This window comes from Papaver somniferum, chromosome 5, assembly GCF_003573695.1.
Source record: "Papaver somniferum cultivar HN1 chromosome 5, ASM357369v1, whole genome shotgun sequence".
Lineage (NCBI taxonomy): Eukaryota > Viridiplantae > Streptophyta > Magnoliopsida > Ranunculales > Papaveraceae > Papaver > Papaver somniferum.
Window position 1 is genome coordinate 29,738,952 of NC_039362.1, and position 12,516 is coordinate 29,751,467.

General features: G+C 36.6%; 1 protein-coding gene across 1 annotated transcript; it reads left to right on the forward strand.

The window, feature by feature from the left end:
• Window positions 1-5,432: 5,432 nt before the first annotated feature.
• LOC113278907 (ribosome maturation protein SBDS-like) lies at window positions 5,433-7,884 on the forward strand (the record flags this gene model as incomplete). The annotated part of the gene is made up of 4 exons (XM_026527629.1): window positions 5,433-5,540; window positions 5,688-5,873; window positions 6,820-6,993; window positions 7,111-7,884. Coding segments are annotated over 4 exons (969 nt in total), but the record flags the coding sequence as incomplete, so codon positions are not given.
• Window positions 7,885-12,516: the final 4,632 nt, after the last annotated feature.

Below are 12,516 nucleotides of genomic sequence, written 5' to 3' on the forward strand. Positions count from 1 at the left end.
TGCTCCTAATAGCACATACAAACACGATAAGATGTTTAACTCTCCTTTTAACAAGTCCTAACAAAAATAGAAAACAAAGTTAGACATTACAAAAATTCATACATAAAACTACTCAACAATAATTAAAATGGAATACGCAAATATAAAAGAGAATTGTCCTTTTTTATATTGACAGCTTCCGCCGATTGCCACTGAGCAATTCGTGCTAATAACGATTTGTAATCTGATAGTTAACAGAAACTAATAGTAGGCGAGGATATTAATTCGGCATAATAACTTAATGATTCAGACACAAAGAAAATGTGCGAAGTAAACAGAAGATTGCTTGTTCTCGTTTCTGTCTCTTTTTCAACGGTACATGATGCCTATATATAGGCCTGAGTGGCCGTAAGAAGAAAACTTAAAGTGCCACCTATATATATACGTGGCATAATAATACAAATTTGTGCTTAAACTGGATTAGCTTAAACTGGACAAGCTTATCCTTTAGCCGACTGAGTCGGTGGATCAACCACTAATAGGCTTTTTACACAACATTCCTCCTTGGATGATCCATCACTCAGAAATATGACCTCGTTAAAACTTTGCCAGAAAAATCCGATGGATAAAAACTGGTCGAAGGAAAAAGAATACAGCTGTTGGAGTTTTGCGATAAGGATCGTCACTAATTCTATCCCGTTGTTGAAACTGCATCAGAGAAACCACTTGGGAAAAATCAGACAACAATGTTGACGACACTGCCGATTTTGCTTCGTTAAAATCTTGTCAAGAAAAACCGCGTGTGGTAAAAACTTGAACAAAAAATATAATGTGACTTTCTAGTCACTGGTTCTGCTAGGAAAATCTATGGATATAATCTTTTTAGATGATGATCACCGCTCTAAGATTGTTATCTCATTTAAAACCTCGTTAGGAAAACCCATTGGGACAAAAACTTGAACGTAGGAAAACACGAGTCCTCAAAACAGTGTTGGACCCGCAGATGTTGCCTCACTAAAACCCAGAAGGACAAAAACCAAGACGAAGGAAAAAGAGTACAACATGTCGAACTGCGGATATCACTGAACTCGCATGCCTCATTAAAACCTTGACAAGGAAAACCTATTGGGACAAATCCATATTCTTCCATGGATTGACTCCCCCTGATGAGTAGCCTTCTCAATTGACCATTGTGTCTGATGATACTTCATGGAGACCACGAGCCATTCTTGAATGTCTTCAGAAACTTCCTTTACTTGAAAAACTTGGTCTGATCTACCTTTGTTTAATTCTTTAATGATCATTTTGTTGTGCCAGCCTTTTAATCTTTACTAGCTTTGTCTAAACAATCGCAGACGATCGGAGGAAGAACAAGCATCCTCTACTACCAGACTACTAGCTAGGAAAATATTTAGCTGCTTAAAACTGCCAAAAATCAAAACTCAAACAACATGATTTGTCTTTCTCTGTTTTAGACATCTAGCGATCTTTCATGCAAAATATTAAGCTTAATGGTACCACGAAGATGAATGAGCTTTCTTCGGATCAATGTCGTGATATTGGTGTTGGGTGCAACCATACTTACATGATTATCACAAACTCAATATCTGATATCCATAGCATAATTCAACTAATGTATCGATTACACATATTTTGTGCAATACAAGCCACTGAGTGATACATCTCATTTGTTGAGATGTAAGCCTATCAATCTTAAAATAAGAGAGCAAAATACTTTAATCGTGTTAGCTAGTCCATTTAAACATGTATAAACCTTTAAGGTTTACGAAATTAAAAGACCTTAAGCTTTAGACCTTGTTTTACCGAGAATTTCATCTCGAACTCCTGCTTTAAGCATTTTTGTTCTTTGGAGAACTCATTAGGAGTTCCAATTATGTAGATGGTGTATAAATCAAATCTGGTAAATGCAAAATTTATGAGCATATAAGGTGGTTCACATATCCCTAGATAATATAAGCATTCACTTAGACGATTAACCGCTTTCGTCTCTATTGACCAAATGCATATGTCATGGTGATTCTACAGATAGGTGGAAACCTGCAGTTATCTATACTTCTTACAGATTCGCAATAACCACATCCTTTAGATGCATGTCGAGTCCTTAAAGACTGCCAGACAAATACCAAAGAGGTAGTTGCATCCATAACAAGGAATATGTTTCTTCGTAATCCATCTCAGGTCTCTGTGAAAGACTTTGTGTCATTAGTTGACTTTGCTTTTCTCATTATGCGTAAAAATTACATCGTCGGACGTCGGTACTACAAACACTCACATGTGGCTAAGAGCGTTCTGGTTGCAGTACCAAAACTATGCATTTTATGAGAAATTGTTATTCTGGTTGAATCTCTCCCTTCTAGTTTGGCCAATCATATATTTTTAGGCCCCTTCCTATGGGTGTGACAAACCAAAGAGTTTGCCATTTAAGCACCCATTATGGAGGGGGCAAACTGGCAAACTGGCCTGGCTAAGTGGCAAATTTGCCACTTAGCCAGGCTAGATCAAGTTTCCACCGAGCGGTCGAGTCTCGACCGCTAGGTGTAATGTCCACCGTCAGCGGTGTAGACTAGACTGCTGGTATCATCTCATCCAACGGTCATCATTTCATCTGCCTATAAATACAATATCAAATTTCATTTAAACTCACACCATTTCTTCAATATCCATTCTTTCACTCCACAAATCCAATATGGCAGTTCGATTTCGAACTCGCAAATTTGGCATACCGGAAGATGAATCCATTTGCAGGCATTATGTTTTTGTTATGCAAGATATGGCCGATGGTAGACAAAATCAACATCAAGAGGAAGCATGGAGTCGCATATTTCAGAGATTTCATGAAGAAACATTGAACCTCAATAATCGAACTGCAGATGGATTGTGTCATCGCTTCGGAATAATCATCAAGGATGTGAAGTTGTGAGATGTTGTACTTGATGAAGGTTATCAAAACCGACAAAATGGCCAAAACGAAAATGATAGGGAGCAAATGTGTCGGCTTGAATGGCGCAACATAGTTAGTCAAAATTTTCACTTTGAGGGTTGTTATCTTATCTTGAGGGTGTTGCCCAAATATGATCAGTTTAGAGTAACTGCCCGAATAATTTAGATTCGTCTTTCATTTGTATAATGCAACTATCATTTGTATCAAATTTTAATTTTAAGATATTAATATAAAACTAGTGCATCTTTCATTAAAAGTTTAGAATTTTAATTTACATTAGTGTCTCTTTCATTCATCTAGATAATGACATAACCTACAATAAAGACTTTAAAAGTAAAAATTTGGGACAATGTTCTTCATCTTGTTTATCTTCTTCATTTGACCAAACTTCCAATCAATGCGCTCTTGAACGAGTCTCCTTTGTTTATCTTCTTCTTTGTCCTCAAATTTTCTTTCCCTTGAACTTTTCTTGCTCTTCTCTTAGTTGGAGGTTTGATTTGGTTAATATCCAAAACTTGTATACTTCTTTGATTTTTACCTATTTCTTTAAAACATTCACATATCTTATTAAGGGCGGATTCAAGCACCACTCCAGAAAAATCAAGTTGGGTAGCCAAGTCAAGTTGGGATTCAAACTTTGCCATTTTGAAAGATAATAAGATAGAAAGATGGAAATTTTTTGTGTAAAAAATTTGGTGTAATTTTTGTGTGAATTTTTGCGCTTTTAATAACGGTGGAGAAAGAGCCGTTGGAGGTTTCAAATCCACCGAAAGGTGGAAACTACACCGCTATCGGTGTAGACTCGATAGCTAGCGGTGTAGACTAGACCGATAGCGGTGTAGTTTCAACCATTCGGTGGAGACTCGACCGCTTACCTCTTCTCCCAAAGTGGCGCGGCCAGTTTGTCAGGCCGCCAGGTAGGGCATACGGAGGGATTAGGCATTTGCGATAGGAACCGGCTTTACACGACACAATTTCTTTTAAGGCTAACCCCTATGGGCTAGATTGGAGTGTTAGATTGGCCAAAAAGTGTTGCAAATCAAAAAATAAGTATTGGAAAAAAGTTAACAATGATAGCTGATAGTTCTCTCTCCTACCAGGTGTTCGCAGTCCAACTATCAGCGACACTGAAACGCTGAACCGTTCGGCGCTCAAAAAGTGGTCTAAACGTTGAACCGTTTAGCGTTGGGAAATTTTTTCTGATTTAACGGCTGAGATTTTCAGCGCCGAACGGTTCGGCGTTATATGGTGGTCCCGCTGCTAATCTAGCTGCTAGATTAACCATCCCATAGGACTTAGGAGGTTGCCCATGCTGACGTGGATGGCTAATCTAGCAGCTAGATATCTAGCCCATAGGACTAAGCCTAAGTGGACGGTATTTGTTGCAACACCATCACCATTTACTCCTTGTTTCCTTATCTACAATTCCTTTCTTATAGAGTAGCCTTTGTTGTGATTGCTATACTTAGAACTTGTTTGATTTAGGATTTCCTAGACCGTTTATAAACCTGATGTAGAACTATATTATTCAAAGTATTTCAAGGTGGTTCATCTCCCATCAAAGGATTTAAGGTGGCAGATCTCAGATCAATTGATCAATTATTTCTAGCAGGGCAAAGGAGATTGATCTCCATCAATTCCTCTATTTATTTAAGAAATTTTCTCTATATCGATTTACGACCTAGTAAATCGACCTATTTATATAAGAAATTTTCAATTTCTCTACTTCGATTTACGACCTAGTAAATCGACCTAGTAGGGCAAAGGAGATTGACGAACGTTGCAGGTTCTCGAGAGATGTCTATTCGAGCAAGGTTAGCTTACGACCTAATAACGCAAAGTAAGTTGACGGACATTGCAGTTGTTAGTCTCAAGAAGCATGGAAGGCGATTCGAGATCGTTTGTTTCCTTAACGAAGTCCTTTCATGGCGTTTTGGAGTGTAATCATCTTTATCTCTATTTCTTTCGTTTCATTAACTTTGTTAGACCCAGATACATGAGAATTGGTAGTTCCTTTTATCTTTAGATTTCATCCCACAATAGTTCCTCTTTTCTTTAGATTTCATCCCACAAAGCTAGCTTTCATGATTCATAACCCGTGATGATAAGTAATTTGGACCAAGGTCCCTTGTGTTCTGACCTGACCTAAATATTTGGGGTACATTCAAATAGGTTTTCAGCCCCTAATTGGTCTATCAGATAGAATAACGGAAAATATAGCAGCAGAAGAACTTTCAACTTACAAAATCATGTCCTGTCTAAATTTGCGTAGCTGTGTCGGTTGTACATTTAATGATGAATTGCAATGAACGAAAGAAAAATACACTTTATGGCAGAATAAATTATGTAATATGGATAGTTAATGCCTTCACGATTCTAGATTTTGCAATAGTTAGAATTAGACTCTGTTGTATGAGTATGTGCAAGATCTGATATAGTGCTGATTCTTATGCAGAAAAAATGGGCGTTGCAGCGAGGAAGATATAGATGATTGCCGTCAGATATTGTTTACTCTAATGCTTCAAAAAGAACTCCGGCAAAGTCAAAAGATTTGATTGCGGCATTCCAGACAGACGACTTATCAGAGATTTGCATTGAGGTTAGTTGAATCATCATTTATAACAGCAGTCTTTTCCAGTGTGCCGAATGGACTATGGTTTCTTTACTGTACTGAAATTGTTATATGAAATTAGACGCAGTTGGTGTTCTGTGAATTAGTGTTAACTGATCTGGTTGATGATATCAGATTTTGCAGAATGGAGAGATTCAAAGTGAATCTCAGTTATCAAGGAAGTTTCGGGAAATTGCAGCCATAATCATGCAAGAAACGTTTAATCCAGAAACTAAACGTCCATATACTTTAAGTATGATTGAGAAACTTATGCATGGAATTCACTTTGCTGTTGCTCCTCATAACAACTCAAAGAACCAGGTATTCCCAGTCTAGCGGTACTATGAACCTTTTTCTTTATTCTTTTTAAAAGTTTGTTTCTGTGAATTGGTTACTATTTGGATGATACTGTACTTTCTTATAAATGGATGGACTATGCAGCCCTACCGGAAACCGTAGCTGTTCGAAATATTGCACCATATTTGACAGTTAATCTTTTGGGGTTAGGCTCAGTGAGGTTCTCGTTGATCCACCAAGGTGCTTTCTTTGCAACAATGTGAATTTTATTTCAACTGACCCAGATTTATTCTTGTACTCCTTCTATATTATATCTGCGGTGTCCAAATACTTATTTGTATTGTATCTGCGGTGTCCAAATGCTTTTTTGAAATAGTATTCTTCAGCATTACATGATTGGGCTATAATATTTCTGCCAGTTAGAGAAAGTTTATTTATACCAAAATTTGCAATGTTCCTGACCCAGTTACTAATACTCAGATATGTACTATTAGAATTCTGTGTATACCTTAATAGCAGTTTACCCCCACCTTTTGCTACCTAGCTGCTTTACCATATGTAAACTAAGTGAACTATTTTCTTAATCAACCAAATGAACCATTTCAAACCTTTCAGGTTTGTTAAGTGGCACATTCTGAATTTCACTACTGCTTCCTCTCCCAATTTCTTAAACTCGGAAATTTCAATCTCAGTATACCTCTTAGACATTAGAATTCTGAGTATACCTCTTAATTAATAGCAGTTTACCCCCACCTTTTGCTACCTTGCTGTTCTTTTGCACCTTTGATTCCTTCAATTCAACCAAATTCTCATTCTTATGACAGGTGCCTCAACTCATTTCTTTATCATTATTATTCTAAAAGTAAATCTTCTATTTTTTGGTAGGTTAAATTATTTTCTCTCTTACTGAAAGTTCGACTGGTTTGCTATCTCTTTTTAATTTATGTGATGTTATGATGTATGTGCACAGGCCTTGGGAGTTATATGTGAGCTTCAGAAGCATTATCCCATCAAAAGAACCCGATCCCCAATGAGATTACGGCTCATCATTCCTGAAAAGTATTCATGTTCTCTTATGGAAAAGCTTGATGCATGGAATGCAGAAATTGTTTCAAAAGTTGAATATGGAAATCAGCAATCTTTGGTAAGTCTGAATTTATTTGAATTGTATAGTTTTCATTTGTCATTTCCTTTGGAGAATGTGTGTTGGATTTCAGTCCTGTTCTCTTTTTGGAGTTTAATCCTCGTTATATCTGAATAGGTCTGTGAGGTGGAGCCTATTTTTTCCCAAGACTGTGATGCTTTGGTTAGGAGTCTCTATGGTAGATTAGAAATCCTTGCCGTATCAGTGCACTTCGAGAAGGATGCCGATGTTGTTGACGATTGCGAGGACTGGGACGACATTGAACCAGTAAGCATTGCAGAGTTAGATGACGATGACCAATGGGACGTTATTGAACCAGGTCATCATTCTCCAGTACCACTAAACACTGCAGAGTTAGATGACCACTGGGACGTCATTGAACCAAGTCATCATCCTCCAGTACAGCCAAGCACTGCAGAGTTAGATGAGATCAAGTTAAGTGAGGTATTACAGAAACAGTCCATTTCCACAGGAAATGGAGCCGATAAGAAACAGTTGATTTCCACAAGAAATGATGGAGCTGATAAGAGAAGTGCTGAAGTTGAAGTAGTAGAGGTGAAGCAAAGAAAATGTAGTATCTGCAATGCGCTAGTGGGGGATGCTAAGCAATTTCGCTAACACTTTAAGAGCGAATGGCACAAGCGTAATCTGAACCGAAAGACTAGGCAACTCCCGCTGCTCACTGTCGACAAATGGTTGGAAGATAAGGCCACGAGTGATGCAAAGTTAGATTTGATAGAGGATACCTTTTAAGATCTGCTTATCTTTTTTTTGAAAAATTGTAAGTTGAGTAGTTTCCTGTGTTGATAGTAACCACACAACATATAATTTCCTTACTTTTATGTGTCGGGAAACCGAGATTACATTACTTTAGATAACTAGCGATTAGCTCGAATCCTCCACTTACATTACTTTAGATTAGACGAATATAATCAATACGATAATAGACAATCACACACGACACAAAGTTGACACACATGATATAATCAACTAGTTATTGAACCCACTAGCGCTAAATGTTAGAAACGGCGCTAAACGTTAGAAACAATAAGAGCTTACCTCTTCCTTTATTATTCTTCTTCCAGAAAAACCTCACCTCTTCCTTTATTATTCTTCTTCCAGAAAAACCTCCACCGCCATTGCTTCAACTTTAGACAAGAACATGAAGAACATCATGAATTTTAGTTTCTCCCACATGAACCCTAGAAACCCTAGATTTCTCCCATACATGTTCTCATGACAAGTCACAACGCTACTGCTTTTGTCAATCATCATTACTCAGTTTCTCATTTTTGTCAATCATCACAATGATTCCCTTATTTTTTGTGCGCATGCAAAAGAAGAAGATGTAGGTAGCCATAATGAGTATCTTGTACGGTTGGGTACATGCAAAAGAAAAGATAGATCTCTTCAGTACTCCTCTTCTTCTTATTTTTTGTGCGCATGCAAAAGAAGAAGATCTAGGTAAGTATCTTGTGCGGCCTTGTTGGGTACATGCAAAAGAAAAGATAGATGTCTTTGGTACTCCTCTTCTTCTGTATTGCCAAATAATATAGAGAAGATTATTTTTTGTTTCTAAAATGTCTGTCACATTTGGTTGGCTTGACCCAAATTTGGCATTGGTGGCAAGAACCCTTGTGGTCCAGTCTTTCCATAAATTAATGCTATATTTCTTCCATTTTGGTTGTGCCTAAATTAAAATTAAAAATATGATAATTGTCATAAGGGATTATGTTTATATAAGGTATATTATGGAAAACTGAGTTGACTCGACGAGTTAAGATAATGAAAATTGATTGATTAACAAACAAATATCAAGCAAAGAATTTGAACACGACGAGCATATATTAAAGAACCAATATTTTTATATTATTCAATCTAAAATTAAACGAAGCAAAATAATACCAACATCCTCAATATTAAAAAACAAAAACCACATTATTCGAAAGTTTCTTTGATAATCTGCTCAACTAAAACCATCGCATCTGGTACTCGTGTTGCAGCGTTAGCAGGCTGTGCTGGAACTTCAAGTACCTTTTCTTCTAGAGGTGTCTCCCTGGGTATTTCTGGTGTGCCAGACACAGTCTCACCAACAGGCTCATTCGAAGGAATGGGAGCATGGACACTATCCATTTCAACAGAAGCAGAAGCAAGAAGAGTAAGATTGTCAACATGAGCTTGAACTTCAGCTAATAAGGGCATGCCAGGAACCTTACACACGCCATCAATAGTTATGGTGATCCTTAGCTTTCTAGGGACAGCCATTACTATTCTTGGAATTGTTTTAATGCTCTCGGTATTATTCTTATTGGAACTCATTTTCTTCGTCTAATATATCAATATATCTTTTATGCTAGTGTGGTTTGTACGACCTCTTTAATTAATAGTGTATATATGTATTAGAAAAACCCTAATTTTTTGAGGTTAGGAGCATTATCTCCAATTACCTAATTTATTTGTATTCCGCATATCACTCTCAAATAAACAAAATATAACAGTTTCCATCTTGATAAATATATTCTCATATACGCGTACAACACCACATTGATTTTAGTATATAGTATGATTTATCTAAATACGGAAAAATAGCACGAAAAAATTGCGTAAACACAACCATGTTGATTGAGTACATATATGCTTTATCTTACAATAGATCATAATCATGTACTCTTCGCTAATGTGCATGCCTTGGCTAAACTCTTGCCAAATCTGTAGGTATCTGAAGTATCTCTCTCCATGATTCGCCATGCCTAATCTTTTCTGAACAAATTTCTATTTTTGGTGTAATTCCCTCGGTAATTCACACCTACTCAAAGCCATGCGCAACAATCCCGTCCAGCCAAGCGCTATAACCATGCCCAAATTCTCTTTTGGCTTTTGTATATTGGTCAACACCATAAATTACAGCTATATATGATTGGCAATAACAATATATATTAGGATCATTTTTTTTCTTCAAAAGATTAATATACTATTGTCATAACCCTAATTTCTTGTCTTCAAAAGATTAATAGACTATGGTCATAACCCCAATTTTTAAATTTGCAATGGACACATAAATAGAATGTTTATAAGCTGGAATAAATATCACACAAACACGTGAAAATATCCGTTTCTTGTTTGGATCATGGATTTTTAAATAAGGCATGTTGATTAAGGATGCGACCATTGTCCAAACGGTGTAACGGCTCGCACCCCTTCATATTACGCTTCACATTAACCTAATAGATTTTGAAACACCAAAAGACCTGAAAATTCCAACAGGTGTTTTGTGTGGGGACACATATTGCATCCATTGGATGTCTATATAAGCATTCAACAAAAACGAAATCCTAAATACTTCTACATTAAAAAAAAATATTTGACCAGTAATAGTAATGGAAATGTTGCCGGATTTAACTCCCGAGATACTACACCTCCTCCCAAGTACAGAAGGTATTTTGGCAAGCAAATGTGTATGCAAAGAGTGGAATTCTGTCCTTGCAGACAAAAGAATTGGACTCCTTTTCGGTTTCACTCAAAAAATGACAGAAGAAAAAGTTATGCAACTCTTCTACAGAGAACAAACTGAGGAGGAAGATTACTACACGATGATGGGAGATTTCTATCAGATGTTATTTGGAAACAACGGTACCTGGAATATTATCCGATCCTATGATGAAAACATGTCACACACAATCGTTGGATCTTGTAATGGTCTGGTATGTTTTTATGTTTCACCCCACGGCATACAAGATCCTATCTATATTATGAATCCAACAACGGGTGAGCACCTCCATCTGCCACAAATATGCGATCCAACACCAACGCCACAAATTAGTTGGGATCCACGATTCGTCGTAGGGGGGTTCGGCTATTGTCAACATACCAGTGAATACAAAGTAGTTCGAATTCAAGTGGACGTACACACTTTAGGCGACAACAGGGGATGGAGGAACATCGGATATTTTCCTTTTACTTTTTGGGATTCAGGTGTGTACGCACATGGTTGTATTTTTTGGATAAATCATTATTTTTATGACAATATTCAGATAGTATCTTTCAATTTGGACAATGAGACATTACAGTCACATTCGCCACCCCCGCATCATATTTATGAGAATGGTGGTTTCAGTACTCCAAAACTTGGAATGGTCTTATCTGGAGTTCACCTTTTATTTTACAACATTCACGATATTTATGATCTCCGGATTGATTTTTGGGCACCCATTTCGGATAATGATATTCATGCACAGGCACCTGGTGTAGAATGGAATTGGGAACTTAAGAGGAGCATTGTCTTGGAAGATCCTTCGAATCTATGGTGGCCGCCTTATAAGATTATAGCCTTGGGAAAGAACAACGACGTCCTATTGCAAAACAACCGCTGTTTAGCGCGTTATAATGAACTCACCAGAACTTTGACAGAAATTGCGGAGATAAGGTGGGCAAAGGTTAGAGTTATTCCTCACATGAGGAGCTCCGTCTCGTTGAGGAATTTTGGAGGACAATCGGAAACATGTACTGACGATGACCATGCCACAAACATATTCCGAGTGTAGTGTTTTTGTTTTTGTTTTGATTAGAGTAATGTAGTTTGGTGTTCAATATATATACACTATATATTTTTAAAAAGTACTATTTCTCATCTTTGATTTTTTTTTTCGTATCTTGTTTGGACTAAAAATTGTTTTTGAAATCTGAAAATCAGAGTTGGGCTTATTTTGGGTAATAATGGTTGGTATTTATTTAATGGAGTTAATGCTTTTAAACATATTCCCAACTAATTTAGAGGGGGATTTTCTTTTAGGAGGCATTTCTGTATTCCAGTTGTATTTATGGTTATAAATTTTGCGAATCTATAGGGAGACTTTTATTTGTTCATTATTATAGAAAATATGATATCAAAGACTTGATGAAAGGAACACATAACTAAAACTCAAACAAACTTATCTTGATTTATGTATTTCGACTCATGGATTGATGTATTTCGACTCATGGCTCAACAACCTATTTATATGAGTAACAAACTTGACTCTCAAGCAAAATAACTTTCCAAACATAATCAAACTCTAACAAAGAAACTTCTAGACAATTCTCACGTAAATAAACTCTTAAAACCAGTAATACTTGCATCCCAAATAAACTTCTATAAACCGTACCATGTCAACAAGAGTTGTTGATCCATTCACTTCATGTCAACTGTACTAGTTGACTCAACCATATTGGTTTATTCTTCATGTTAACTGTACCAGTTGACTCAACCATATTGGTTTATTCTTCATAGTATCTTGGTTTATTCTTCAACAATTATAATAAAATCCGAGAGGGAAAAAGAAAGATGTAAAAAGAAGTGAGAATTTGAGATGCAAATGGTATAAGTGATTGATAGACAAATCAATGATGATATTCTTGAAAATGAAAAAGATTTTGTGACTAATCGGGATTCTTTTTGTAGACGAATTATTGATTTGAAACTGGTGTTTGACACCAAAACACAAAACCAGAACATAAATGATGAGTGCTAAAAAGTGCATATTTATA